This window comes from Porites lutea, chromosome 6 (genome assembly GCF_958299795.1).
Source record: "Porites lutea chromosome 6, jaPorLute2.1, whole genome shotgun sequence".
Taxonomy (NCBI): Eukaryota; Metazoa; Cnidaria; class Anthozoa; order Scleractinia; family Poritidae; genus Porites; species Porites lutea.
This window is the reverse complement of record NC_133206.1, coordinates 14817302-14831851: the sequence shown is the minus strand read 5'-3', so window position 1 is coordinate 14831851 and position 14550 is coordinate 14817302. Positions and strand designations below refer to the sequence as shown.

Genomic DNA, 14550 nt, shown 5'->3' with positions numbered 1-14550 from the left:
CAAAAAGCAAAAAAAAAAATGATAAAATACGCAAAGGTGCTAAAAACTCGACGAACGAGAGAAAGACCTAATTGATCAAAGATGATTTAGAAAACTACTGAGTTTAAACGTAACACCCAAATTTATGCAAAAATAATCATTTTTAGTCATAGAGTGCTTAAAATATGCCAAAACTAACGATCTGAAAGTGATTTCCTTAAAAGAGTTGAACATTCTACTGTAGGAGAGGGCATCTCATCGCAAAGATGGGTTACGCAACGTAAGCAACGTTTCAAAATGGACGAATGAAGCTCAAAAACGTTTCGCGCGCGCGTCTCATTTTGATAACTACACTGAGTAGATTCCCGATTTCTCGTAACCTCGGTCTTTCGAAGTTCCAGGTAATTCAAACCAAACCTCACGTCCCTTCACCAGTCAGCACTGGTTATTTTACCCCCGATATTTCTAACCTCCCGAAAATAAATTCGAACTAATCGGCTTTTCCCAAGGTTGTTCGAAGAATCAGGATTTCACTGGTTCCAAGTACAAATTCTCTTCGCCAATATATTGTTCAAGAAAATTGAAAAAAGGCTCTATTTCTATTTGATTTAAAAGTTTCACCAGGTAGTCGGTTGAAAAGCGCCTGGCCGGGTTTGATCACCTCTGACAAGCTTTTCACTTCTCAAAGCCGAACATCCTGAAGCGATCCAGCGGACGAGTCTTCATAATCATTTCTTTCGTTGCAATGAAAAACCTCCATTTCGAACACTTGGTTGTTAGCACTGTTGCACTTATAACGACGGCCGCGACGAGGGTCGAACTCCTCGTCCGTCGTGTCCTCCTCGGCGTCATTAAATTCAACAGGGCTCATTGCAGAGTCCATAAGGATTTCCTGATCTTCTTGCTTCTTCCTAAATCTTGTAAGACACAGCACGCAGCCAACGATCAAGAAGAAAACGATCACAAAAAATATAAAAGCTCCAAGAAGCATCGCTAAGGCCGTTGTTTTGTCTATCGCAGTCATTGTCCGTTTTCGGCCGCCCGATGATGGTCTTTTGGTCTTCGGGTGATTTTATGGAATAGACTGACAGCACGCGGAGCTTACACCGAAGAGGACGACATGGGCGCCATTATCATGTCGGCAGAAGCTTTTACATTTCAATTTTTTGAATTGATTCACATCCGTTTATCGAAGGAGTTTCCATCGGAACTGATGCTAATCCTGTCTCAGAATTTTTTCTTTTGTCGTTCAGGCCACGCGTTGTTGTTTCCAGCTCATCTATTTTCGAGAAAAACTCGTTATTGTTATTCCTGACCGATAAATTATAACAGAAGGAGCCATGGTCGCTTTTTGTCGAGCAAGACTGCGAGCGAAGTCTCTCTTTTGCTCGATATCTGTGAATGAGTGGCATGGATATGTGAATATTCGAGCGGCGGCAGCGTCTTTTGTGAGCGCCAGTACGACACAACAAGCTCAACACGCTTGCCGCTCGAATACTCAAATGTCCCACTTCCTCACAGATTTTCGAGTAAGAGAGACTGCTCGCAGTGTACAAGGCATATTAACGCATATTAACGTCATTTCACAACAGAAGACACAGTCACGGAATGGCCGGAAAACCAGCTAATAACTTGTCGGTTTTCGTCGACACTTATATCATGTAAAGTGCATGTTGTAGACTTTTTAAAATGTTTTTCTTTTCTTTTCCTGTGATTTGAATTGGTTATATGGGTATTAAATTTCGCGGGCATTTTTATTCGCCGGTCTTTAATTTTGCGTTTTTCGCGATTGTGGATTAGTGACAAAATTAAAGACTCGTGAAATTAAGAACCAATAAGGTAAATGTAGTAAACTTGGCAAGGCTTTCTGACTCGCCCTAACCTGCGATCAGGAGCTGTTTTTTCGTCTCCCAAACAAAAGGGGAGAAGGACCCCTGATCGCATTTTAGACTTTCCCTTGGGTGACAGCGACAATCAATATTTTTCCGCAATCCAATAAGAGCTTTTGAACGAAATTAATAAAAAGCGCACGATTGTATTCCAAAACGAAAGTAACGCTATACTCGTCGTGGGGAAGTGTACACACGTTTTAATACATTTCTGTGAACTCTATACTTTAAAAGATGTGTATCAAACTTCAAGACAAACAGTTACTTACGTACCAAGGGCAGATTTAGGGGTGGGCCCAGGGGGCCCCGGCCCCCCCTTTTGTCAGGGAAGTTTTTTTCTTTTGTAAACGTGTGTCGGATAGTACTTCGAACTTTGTTACTTAAATATATTTTCTTTAATAAACCGTGCACTGTTGATAAGAAAAGAATCTGTGTTCGAAGCCATTTTAAGTCGCAAATGACCAAAGCTCCCAGAATGCATGCAGTACTATCCGTCTCCAACAAACTGGATTTGACAATTTTTCAGGGAGACAATGCTGCCGCCTTTGCCAGGAGGTTGTGCTCTCCCCGCAATCACTTCTGCCCCTGCTAGCATCATGAAGTGTTATATTACTTCTTTGACCACAACCAATAAATATTTAAATATTTCAGCATTACATCTTCAATATGGAATCCAGGCATTTGCTAAATTTAAGCGTCCAGAATGCACTAAGTTGCATCTCAGATAACTTCAATCTCAAACATTTTCCCGGAGGAGTATGCGACCGAAACTCCCTCGAAAAGTACGCTGTTCGCAGTCCTGATGGGCGCTATCGCGCCCATATTGCCACTTTATGCTATATCTCTAGCCCCCACCCCTCCCCCTATCACAAACTCCTCTATCCGCCCCTGCGTACAATAATTCATATTCATTCATCACCGAGAAGTGAGAATCGCACTGGGTTTTTCTCTTGAGGGAACTGTACAATCAGTTGGAATTCTCGTAATTGGTGTTATCTTTTGCTTTCTTTGCTTTAGTTTTGTTTTCTTTATTTGCTGTGACAACCTGAACCATGATATTCTTATTCGTTTATTTTTAGTTTTTCCTCTCTTTTGCCCAAGTGAATGTATTTACAGCGTCTTGTTCTTATACAAGTACTATGATATTCATGTTCAGGTAGGAAAGACTCAAAATATATAGGTGACCGCTGCTTTCTCTGGTGCCCACGCAAAGTCTTTGAGAATCAAACACGCTCTCAGTATTGCAAAACGAACACACATCAAACTGCTTTTTTCCCTTTAAATTAAAGGTAAGTTAAACAACTACTTCTATGTCTCAAAAATGAAAACTCATTAAGATTGATATTTTTAATTTAGAATGGAAGGATGACGAAGTAAAAATGAACATTGGCCGAGCTCCTTCCGTGATTTAGAAAATAGCCTTTTCTCGCCAAGGCAATTACAAGTTGCAATCTTTTAAAAGACTTCGTATCATTGGAAGAGTTTCTATGCCGGATATAGTTTCCTGACAGATAATTGTTTAAAACAGGTATTGACAATATGAATTTCCATAATCTACATTGTGCTGAAACACCTGTTATCTGACTGGATAAAAGCGAGAGATCAATTTTATCTGATCTGGTTTGTGCTTCCAAACGAAATGAATTCAGGGATCGGAATTTAAGAGCAACACGGTGCAAGAAGGAAGAGAAAGATCATCCATCAACTCGATATATTCAACAAATTCAAGATTAATTAAGTTACCTAACTTGGACAGTATAGAACATCATGGTCTAACAACCTAATCTGGATTTGCAGTCTAGCTCTCTAATGAGAAGCTAACAGCCTAGTTGTTAATCTTTTATTGTTTTATTCTTTGGCTGGCCAAACTTCAGCCTCAGGTTCCAGGGCTCTTGTTTCTTTTAATGATGACACTGAAAGCTGATGACCTGCGTTCGGCCATCATTGTTAACTGCGTCTTGAACGCCTTTTTAAGTTACACAGCCACCGCGCTGAACTCTGTAACCTTACTCGCGTTAAGGAAATCTTCCACGACTTTACCTAAGCCTTTGAGAACATTGCTTCTGAGTCTGACTGTTTCTGATCTTGGTGTTGGTTTACTGGTTCAACCTTTGTACATTCTATTTCTTGCCATGGTATTCCAGCAAGGAAATACTGAAACTCAAATTATCGAGATCACATCCAAGGTTTCAATCGTCACTATAACTTTTTTCGGTTATGCCTCTTTCTTTGGTGCTGCGGCTCTAGCGGCAGACAGATTCTTGGCTGTTCATCTTCATCTGAGATATCAAGAACTTGTGACTCACAAGCGCCTTGTTGCTGTGGTGATCTCGGTTTGGGTGTTCAGTGCCATTCTTTCCATGACAACGGCTGTTTTCCAACACACTCGGTATATTGTCGTTTCCATCACTGGAATAGTCGTTGAAAGTGTTTGTTACTTAGCCGCAGCCCTCTTTTATATCAAGATTTATTTGGCCGTACTGTATCACAGCAAACAAAATAAAATTCTGCAAGTACAGCCTACACAGACTAGGGTTGAAAATATGGCGAATACTGCGAAGTTAAGGAAATGTGCAGTTGGTCCATTTTATGCTTACCTTGTGTTTTTGGCTTGTCATCTACCAAGCTCGTGTACACGAATAATTTTGGAAAAAACTGGCTACAATAACGTAACATGGCAGTTGATAAAATATACCCACACTCTAGTGTTCCTCAATTCCTCTCTGAATCCTCTGATTTACTCCTGGAAGATGAGACACATTCGACGCGCTATCATGGATATGCTGCGCAACATATCACTGCGTCGATAGAAATGAGGAAAAAAAAAACCAGCTGTTTACTTGTCATAGCAGACTGATTGTGTTGTCTTTGTTTACAGCGGTTCTCAAACATGCGCGCCTTTATTCCCTGTAAAAGCGCGCGAAGAAATTACCTGGCTTGTCCCCAGAGGTCACTGGGCAGAGAGGGCAAGGTGCCACGGGAAGGACGCAAACCTCTGCAGTGCAATGTTCCCAAGATGCCACGTGCGCAGCGTAAAAGTAAGGAGGAACACAAGCCTCATCAGCTTATTAAAAACGCCTTTTAAGCACTTGTTTATGTCGCCGGATTCCCGTTCGCTGAGCTAGTTTTAAAAATTTGCATTCAAGTGTAATTTATATCGGTTTGATGTCTTGTCATTCGGATTTGTAAATAAGAGAATGTCATTTTCGTATTTTTTGCGTGATTAGTAGAATACAGTTAGGCTTCAACTTCAAACTAAGAACGGTGAAATAAAATCTAAAACAAAACACATTATCACGCCTCAAACTTTCCCGGTCTTTTGTTTATCACTGTAATGATATATTGGTTAAGCCTAAAGTTGATAAATACTTTCTAGAATACAATGGAACTTGCTAACTGCTCGCAAAATCTTCACAATCGGAGACAATGCCAGTGAAATGGAGTCTAAGTCATTAGCGACAGGAAGACAAGAGAGCAGTTAGGTATGGTATGGTGTCAGTGTGTTGCAATAACCCTGCCTCAATTTCTCCAGTGAATTTTGGAACGCTTTTCACACTTATAACCTACAACATTGCAGTTTGCACACCTGTATTAGAACGAGACTAATCTTGGCCAGCGTAGAAACCGTTTCCAGTTCAGTTATTGCTTGAAAGTTGGAGCGAGAGGAAAAGAAATGGAAGATCTGCCCAACTTTCTCGACAAACTCGCGCCGAATTGCCTGCTATGCAGGGTAGACTAACACAGCTGCTAAGCCTGCTACGTGCGCTCGGCATGCCAATACTGATCACGGCACTACGATTTTAGAATCTGGCTAAAATATTAACTTTCTCAAACTAAACAAACTGTTTACTGAAGATCAGATAACCAACGACTGATGAGTAAACGTCTATGTTTTTGACAAGATCTTTGCATGACTTCTTTTCCCCTGACATCACATCTTAAGACCCCCGGGGGGGCTACTCTCTTATACAAGCCGTACATGTATGTGCCGCCCCAACGGGTAGGGTTTTTGGGCATTTTTGGTGTGAAAACGGGTATACACTTTGCCCATGCTGGTCTGGAAACGGGTATGGTTTTCGAGGGAACTACGGTAGTGTATGAAACTATTTAACGTTCCAATTCCAAATGAGTAAGAAAAAAAGAGAAATATGCGATATCGAGATGAATTTGAATTTCTTTTTATTTTAGCTTTGACTGAGTAATGATGACATAATTTCTGCCTAAAACGCCAGGTCTGAAAACAGGTATGAATTTTAGAGGTCTGATCTGAAAACGGGTGTAGAAAATGGCATTTCTGGGTCTGAAATGGGGTCAGGATTTGGAGAAACGGTCGGCACACCCCCACCAAGAATTTTCAGGATTACCCCCTTGGTAAAGATCTCACTAGCGAGGAAAACGCACCCAAAAATTAAAAAGATACTTGTACTAGTTGAGGGTCTTTTCTCTAATACTTTTGACCCTCGCATCAGTTAAACGTCGGAAAGAAATTTGTTGTAGCTAAGAAAAGTATTTTAAAGCTAGAATGTTATTTTAACTGTCCCGTTCTCAAAATTAAGAATATCCTCGATCCTTTGCAGGTAAACGTTCGCACTTTTTGGACGGGTGTTTCGACAGAAAGTTAAGACAACCTTTATGTTTTCTGTACTGTGATGTGGACAGCCATAGCTAACAACAACAGACTAAAATATGAATGCCTAAAATGTTCAACCATCGGTCAATGAAAATTCACAGTTATGCCATTTGTGAGAACGGCCTTTACAAGGAAAGCGCGAAGGACAGCTAAATCTGATCACCAACTGAAAAAGCCCCACAAGCTTGATCTACATTCCTTCAAAGTCCGTTTTAGTGACCGAAGTGATTTTTTTCCATCCTCGTTAGTTTATAATAAGTGCTTAGCAACTACAACATACATTACACAACCACAGTTTACATTCGCGATGCCCTCTCCTTATATTAGTTGCAATCCAGGGTTAAAAACTTTTTTCTACCTTGTTACTGAATTCATAACTTAACTCAGTCTCTGTGAAGTTCCTATTTTGAACGTATCACTCTGTGGATTTCTTTGTACTTACTTCTTTATGACTGGGGAGCCCAGGCTTCGTAAGCCTTCTGGTTTCTTCTTGGCTCCCTAGCAACCTCACAATTCCAATACGTATTCCTGTATTGTATTACATTTTGGCTAAATTAAAATCAACTGGACTGAACTGAATATGGGGCTCACTGGAAGAATTTGCAATGAAGTTTTTAAAGCAGGTAGTAGTAGATTCTTGCTCAGCTACTCCTATCTCGAAAAATCATAACTGGCTGTTAAGTAACAGATTAAAGTAGATAATTCAGTTCTTGAAGTTTACTCACATTTCGTTTTCTAAAACAAAATTGAAGACAAATTCCTAGCTTCTAAACAAAGTTTGGACAATTGTTAATAAAAACTCTTTAAAAAGTCATTTCATATCTATAGAATGGAAAATTAAATTTCAAAGAAAATTTTGACACCAACTTTAAATGTCAAATTGTAAGTCTGGCAATAAAAGTATTAAAATGTGAATATCTAAAATATTATAGTAGGTAACAGTCGGATTATACTAGTAGACTTTTGCTAACGATCTGAATTATAAGCTTTGTAATCGGGGAGCATTTCCGCTGATTCACACTTGTGACTGTTGCTTCATCGTAGACGCTGTGATGTCAGAGCTTATAGTAGTGTTTAAATATCAAATTCATCGTCCAAATTAGCACGTGAATAATAGTTACTATTGTACTTGCATTACGCACTAATATTTCCCCTAACTCCTTCTACTGTTACTGTCCCACCAAGTACAAAAATAATGATAAAAAATAAAGCCCTTGTAGCAGCTCCCTTCAGCTTGTTTCATGCGCTTTGGACCGGCCTCAGTCCATGTTTGCTTCGACCTGTTTGTTGTTAGAAAGGTCAAGTGTAATTACTTTAGTTTGGCGTTTACAATACAAATAAGAGAGCAATTAGAAAACCTTACCACTGATAATAACTTTTTCTATTATTGCTTTTGTGTGGCTATAGGTTTCTCGTCAGGCTAAAATCACGCCTTAAAAACTGCTGACTGTAGATTAGCGAGAAATTTTAGATCCACTCTCTCCTTTGTCTTAATTCTTTCAAGTGTTTCATGAAAATGACTTCTTATGGCTGAAACTGAGTATAGACGAGATCATTCTTGTTCGTTTGTGAGTGATAACACCACGTAAGAAACCCAGGGCCATTCAACCTGGCAATATCACTTCCGAAGTACCAAATGGCTGGCTCTGAACTTGATAGAAGCACTAGATTCTACTTCGAGAAACCCGTTGCTTTTTTCTAATCCGACTTTTCTATTTTTGTTTTCTAACTCAGTTAAATGTGTAAAAGACAGAATTTTAGCGTTTGTCTCCAAGACCGATGCCATGAATATTGAAGTAAAGGCTATAAAATTTAAACCTGCTCCGCTACCAGTGAAGCATCTATAAAAGTATTCCTTTTTCTTATTTGTAACAGAGGATGTTTAGGGGACCCTAAAGAGACAGTGGCCCAAAGTTTTATGCCGCTGTACCCTTTCTCTCCCAGTGGTGGCCAAAAAAAGAAAAAAAAAATAGAAAAAACTACAAATGTCTTTTCATAAAATCCTAAGGAATTACATAGTACTATGGAAACGTTCTACCAAAGAGGTTCAGTTCATTTGAATTGTAACATCATAGTATTTTGTCCAGAGATGTAAATTTACATTGACTAATAATCTCACCACTGATGTATTATAGGTATGAAAGGGTAAACCTTCAACAGCAGTGTTTCAGGATTAATAGAAATCCTTTTAAAATGACCGCCTGCTTGTTCTCCTATAGGTACCATGTATAAAGCACACCAAAAAATGGTTAAAAAGTGTCTTTGACTTAATATGTGTAGGATGGAAATGGACTGAATCTTGAAAAAGTCAGGGACACGTTTTTAAGTTTGACTGTTTTGAAAAAAAAAAAAAAAAGGCTCTAAAACCTTAGATTATGTTTTTTTTGTTTTTGCCTTGGAGAATGGATTGATGTATTTATCTTTTCGCTGAGAAGTTATTTCTTGTAGTATTGCCTATCGTAATTTATATGTTTCCAATTGAAAAGTGCAACGATGAAATTAAAAACCTTGTTTTTATTGTACCAGTACCATGGCACATGCATATGAGTAAAGCACACTGTAACTTTAAAATTTCTCAGTTAGTTCCAGTGGAATATCCAATCCTGGCCAAAACTCGGTTGCTTTGCGCGAAAATTGCTGGAAAAATCACAATAAAAACCCCAAAATTCTTTACTTCAATGCAACAAGTTTTCTCAGTCGCCTCTGCCCTGTTTGATAGAGAAACGAGACAATTTTAACAGTAGCTCAGTAAAACTCCCATGAAGGCAACGCTGTCCTCACTTTATTCCATAACCCGTTGAAGCTTATCACGTCACTCACCAAGAAACAAATTTAAACAAGGTTCAATATTGAGTTAGTAAACTTGATAATTTGATTAAAACTGTAGCAAACGGTAACCACGCCAATTTTTGTGTATTTTTTTCCCACATTCCTTAGCATAAACCGGCATCGACCTGTTGATAAAATGTCGATTTTTCTGGATGATCCAAACTATAGAAAGAATTTTTATCTTGGTGAAGAAAGAAAAAATACAATTTTCTACAACAATATACTCATATTAAAGTTGCAGTACATATACTTGTAGACAAGCCGTTTAAAAATTGCTTCGTTTGTAAAGGCATTACAGATGCTTAAATAAACTGCACGAAGTATTATGCAACGTTTGCAGGAAAAAGAACCTGAAAAATTGTTACTCAAGTAACGATTATAAATTTATAATTCAACTCACGTTTTTGGCATTAGCTGGGTTTTTCCAATGAACACCTCGTTAAAATTAAATTAGAAACACAAACTTCCTGCTAAGGATATGAGGCAATTCTGTACAAGCGCGAGAAATGTAGCTTGGTTTTGAACCGGAACTAGCCTCACTGTGTTGCCTGTAGTAAATGAACTGGCTATTGAGTTTATTGGCACCTTGACCAACAGCCATGTGCTAATGCTCTAATCAAAAGAACTTAAGGAATTGTTAATTACTGCCATTTGCAGCCAGTCCTGTGTGACGTTTTTTCGACTTAATTGGTTGATTGCAACGATTTGATTCCCGGCTCCGCCTATATCAAGTTAGGAACACTACAGAAATGAACGGCTTTTCTCGTTAGGCACGACCACGCTATTGAACAAAGTGAAAAGCCAACAATTATGCCACATCTGTAACAATGCCTTTTCATTCAAATCCCTGTTAATTGATTTAATGCTGTTGAAGGACTCTTGCACAAAAGGTGATATTGGAGCCGGAGCAAGCCAATAAATGTGACTCACTCGTTAGCTTTTCACACAGACTAGCAATCCTTTTCAAACACGTTTTGCTATTTCAGTTTCAAAGATTCTTCCCAAGCGTGCGAAAAAAAGAAACAATCGGGCAATGGATTCCGAGCAAGCTAAAGCAGGATTTTCAATCTCAAATCTTCTTGGCTTCGATCGAGCACAAGCCGAACAACCAGAAAACTCTGACAATAGACATCAGCTAAACCTTTCGGAAAATACAGGTGAGAGAGAACGACTTTTTGTTCGTTACTTTACCCAAACGTTTAACATTTTACTCCGTAAAACATTTTCCGATGTCTACTAGGTTTTTATACCTACAAGAAATCGGTTGAATCTTTCATTCTGAAAAACGCAAATCAAAAACATAACTAACACGCATATAAACAGGTTCGGGCCACCTTAAAGGCAAGTCTAGAATATCACGATTTCAACCGTTTGAGCAGGCTTCAAGAAGAATGACAAAATGTGAAATCACTTATCGCAGTGTTCGAAATCTTACCAAGACAAGTAATAAAACACATCGATGCCTTAATTTTGAAGTCTTTGGCAACATGGATTCTAACGGACTTAAGGACAAATGACAAAGTTCCTATGCCGGTATAATAACTAAAAATATATATATATTTTAAAGGTTTAACCAAAGGTAACTTGTTCCCCCTTAGGGCAAGTTATTATGGACGCTTGCCTCTTCTGCGTCTGCTAAAACTCCTTAGAACGCTAACGGAGCCACTAAAAACCACTGCTTCATAAAACAGGGGCACCCAACGAGAATATAGTCCAAAACCACTTAAATATAGCATTGTTAAACGTGTTTTAGTATTTAACGGTAGACATAGGCATATTTTTATTCCCTAAAAATTTTTCATCTGTTCGGATTTCCTAGCTGAAAGTCTAGTGATCCGAAAACTATAGGGATCAAAACTTACCTTTTCGAAAATTTCAGCCAGAAAAAAGGCTCCCAAAAATTCTAGGTGACCTTTTTGGGGTAAAAATCCGTTAAAAATGGGCAATTATACAATTTTTTAGATGTTCGAAAATCCTAGGACAGCAGGCAAGCAAGAAATTTTACAACAAACGTTCCGAAAATTCTAGATCTCAAATCGTTTTCCGAACAGATATTTTCCGAAAATTGGCGTTGGGTGCCCCTGATAAAACAGCACTTCCATACTCTGAAAAGTGATTATCAGATCTCCGACTGCATGATCGATCGTGCTAAAGAAGATCTCTGAATTGCTTTCGTTTGAAAGTTTATATTTAAATATGAATTTTACCCGCCTACTCAGAGTAGCACAAGACAATATCACATTGAAAGGTCTCGATTGGCTAAAACTCCCTAGACATGATGTATAACAAAGAATCGAAACGGAAGAGTATCTGATAAAACCATTCTTATCTTGTGATTACATGCACCCAGAGAAGCAAAAAAGAAAAAAAAGTAGTAAGATTCATAATATTTGATAGAATGAAAAAACCCGTGCAAGGACTAAAAGTCGCACCGTCTTGGCTTTAGCTCATCGCATTACTCGAAAAATAAACTGGCCGAAGAAATCATTTTGAAACCTTTGATCCACTTAGCTTGTAAATAAAAGAGATTTTCAGGCGGTGAAATATTTTGGGGCACAAATTTAAACGTAGGACAAGACAACAACACACTTTGTTCCCAAATATATTAGCTCATTAGTAGGGCGGGACTAATTAACGCGAAGCACTCTCCCGGGAATTATAATCAACAGCCTTCAATAAAATAAAAATTAAGAGGCCAAAAACTTAAAGAAAGACCAGACCAAAAACATGAAGCCTTTGTTGTCTCCTCATCTGCTGGGAAAACTGTGATCAGTAACTAGGTATGCAGTCAAGCGTACTGCTCATTACAAATGCAAGCACTGAAATATGTGTTACGCTGCTGCTAAACTTATGATTATTGGAAATATGGTGCGTTGTATTGATCGTATTCCGGAATAAGAAGAGGCTGCAAAAGTTTTGTTGCAAATCTCTTGTGCCGTAATTTTTAAACCACTTAAACGCTACATACAGCGGGATATTTTATTTCAACGATATTTCTAGATATTGGAATGCAATGAACACCGGAACTAAATGATTTCTAGAGTTTATTCCATTTATTGTTATTCCGGAATACGGTCAAACGAACACGCCCTTATTCGTCAACCAAGTTAAGTATACTTTGGGCATAGTCTAAAAGACATGGATAAACTAAAGAAGAAACAAGTCCGTTGTAAATCAAAGCCTTCTGGGTTTAACTTTTGAAGAGTGAATTTCAGTTCGATTCAATTCCACATAACCTAATAAGGCAAACAAGGGATAAAGTGAAAAAGATTTTTTGCTATAAATGTTAATGATACAGGTCTCTTTCATATCAACAGATAAGCAAGGATCCAGCAACAAAAATGTAAAGAAATCAGAGAAGGCCGAAAGACCATCAAAGAGGATCAAGAGGAACCTGAATGCAGGGGCAGAAGACAGTGAAAAGAGATACCGAGCAACCTTTGATAAGTCCCAGATTTACCAGATGGAAAGAGTATTTCTTCTTAATCACTACCCCGATGTGGCTGCCAGATCTGACCTTTCGAAAAGCACAGGCTTATCAGAAGCCCAAGTTCAGGTCAGGAGAAATTTTTGTTGGTCTTAAATGCGATATCTTTAACTTTGCCTTCAAGTGACGCGGGGTGATTAAGTGTCTTGCTGAAAAGCTGTTTGAAAATGATGTGACCCGAATTTGCTCTAAGGACACCCAGAAGCAATATGAATGTATTGATATCTTTCGGGGTAGTAAATTCAGTTACCTAATACGGGGTATGAGTAAGTGCTGTAAGTCTCAAGACACACTCAGACCTGAAACGGAATTTTACACATTTGATGAGAGGTCTACCAACTTGAATTCCTGCATAAGTTTTGAATCTGCTCTTTTATAGACTTTGTCAAGACATTCAAGCTTTTTATTTAAACCTCGATATTAATTATTTGACCAACGCCTACAGACCGACAATCCCACATGTTGTGTTTCCCTGGTCAATCACTGAATCTTCGTTTTGTTTAAAAACAGATCTGGTTCCAGAACAGAAGAGCGAAATGGCGTAAGCAACAGCGAAAGCGCCGTCACGATGTTCCAACAATCTTCGGCTTGGGATACCCTAGTCATCTGACGCGTTACTGTGGCGGATTCGAACCTTACAGTCTATTCCCGTACGAGTATTACAACACCGACTTCTGGACATGCGCACGACAGCAAGTAGCAGCTCTTCACTTTGCCTCGCTTCCAAGCACAGTCACACCACTAGCGCCCAGTCCTAACGGTTCGTGCTCACCAAAGTCCACCGACTCAGCAACGTCAGGCCCAGAGGAGGTTAAAAATGAAGCTGAGAATTTGGAAATTCGAAACGATTCAAGTCTTCTTTCGCTGCGGCTTAAAGCCAAAGAGCATGTTGCAGCAATGGAGGTTTTACCTTAGAAAAACTTAACGGAAGCAAAAAGATGTTATATTTTGAGAAAAAGGTTTCTGCTTTTCTACAATCACCCAGGTTACAGGTGCATTAGAAAGAAACTGTGAAAATATCAAATTGCGTGAGAACAGAGGGGAAGAATTGGTCTCCCTGACGACTCTAGGATGCGCTATAAAAGAATTCAGCGTACCTCGAGAATTGCTCGAAGCCATCCTTGATTTAACACCATTTTTTCGTGCCATCGAGAGGGAAAGTTAACAATTTGAAGAATTATCAGTTAAGATTTTATGATTGAAATTAGTTTTTTAAAAGATTAAAGAAAGCAAATCACGTTTTATAGCATTGTATATTTAGTACTTGCATTTATAGATCTAAGGAAAGTGTTCTTCCTTTTTCAATTAAACTCCCTTTAGTTTTTATACTACATACGCCTTCTTAGTACTATTACACAATCAAGTTCTGAAAAAAATTAAATAAAAATAAAAGTGTAATTATGTAAGAAAATGTTTAAGAAAACTTCTGCTTAGAGTGTATTTTGGTCATTTATGGAGATGTAATAAAACAGAACTTTTATATTTAACACCCAGTATCGAGTCATTTCTCCCAACTGGTTATCTTTCCCTTTTTTGTTTTTGGTTGTTTGCTAGTTTTATTTATTTTTAATCGTCCGTGCCTCCTTTCGTCCAACAGTTGGACTTTCGGTACACTTTAGAATTGTTTTCAGGGGCTTAGCCAGCCATTTTTTTAATTTCAAGCCCGAGTTGTAGAAGTTCCGAAGGAACGGAAAGGGCGAGGGGAGTAGGGAAATAGTAGGAAGCCAAGTTAATGC

The 14550-nt window shown here is 38.6% G+C and overlaps 2 protein-coding genes across 2 annotated transcripts; both read left to right on the top strand.

The window, feature by feature from the left end:
* The first annotated feature begins 3684 nt into the window (after positions 1–3684).
* On the top strand, positions 3685–4846 carry LOC140942383 (adrenocorticotropic hormone receptor-like). The gene has a single exon (XM_073391348.1). The coding sequence runs from the start codon at positions 3773–3775 to the stop codon at positions 4676–4678; it is 906 nt and encodes a 301-aa protein (XP_073247449.1). The 5' UTR covers positions 3685–3772; the 3' UTR covers positions 4679–4846.
* Positions 4847–10360: 5514 nt separating this feature from the next.
* LOC140941921 (aristaless-related homeobox protein-like) lies at positions 10361–14141 on the top strand. Its single transcript, XM_073390926.1, has 3 exons — positions 10361–10484; positions 12645–12883; positions 13325–14141. Exons 1-3 carry the CDS (start codon positions 10361–10363, stop codon positions 13727–13729), a joined length of 768 nt encoding a protein of 255 aa, XP_073247027.1. The 3' UTR covers positions 13730–14141.
* Positions 14142–14550: the final 409 nt, after the last annotated feature.

What these genes read in the sequence shown, in the direction of transcription:
- LOC140942383 (XM_073391348.1), top strand. Translation starts at nt 3,773, where the DNA reads ATGATGACACTGAAAGCTGATGACCTGCGTTCGGCCATCATTGTTAAC.
- LOC140941921 (XM_073390926.1), top strand. Translation starts at nt 10,361, where the DNA reads ATGGATTCCGAGCAAGCTAAAGCAGGATTTTCAATCTCAAATCTTCTT. An exon ending in AAACCTTTCGGAAAATACAG is followed by an intron (nt 10,485 to 12,644) that starts GTGAGAGAGAAC and finishes TCATATCAACAG; the next exon opens with ATAAGCAAGGATCCAGCAAC. An exon ending in TATCAGAAGCCCAAGTTCAG is followed by an intron (nt 12,884 to 13,324) that starts GTCAGGAGAAAT and finishes GTTTAAAAACAG; the next exon opens with ATCTGGTTCCAGAACAGAAG.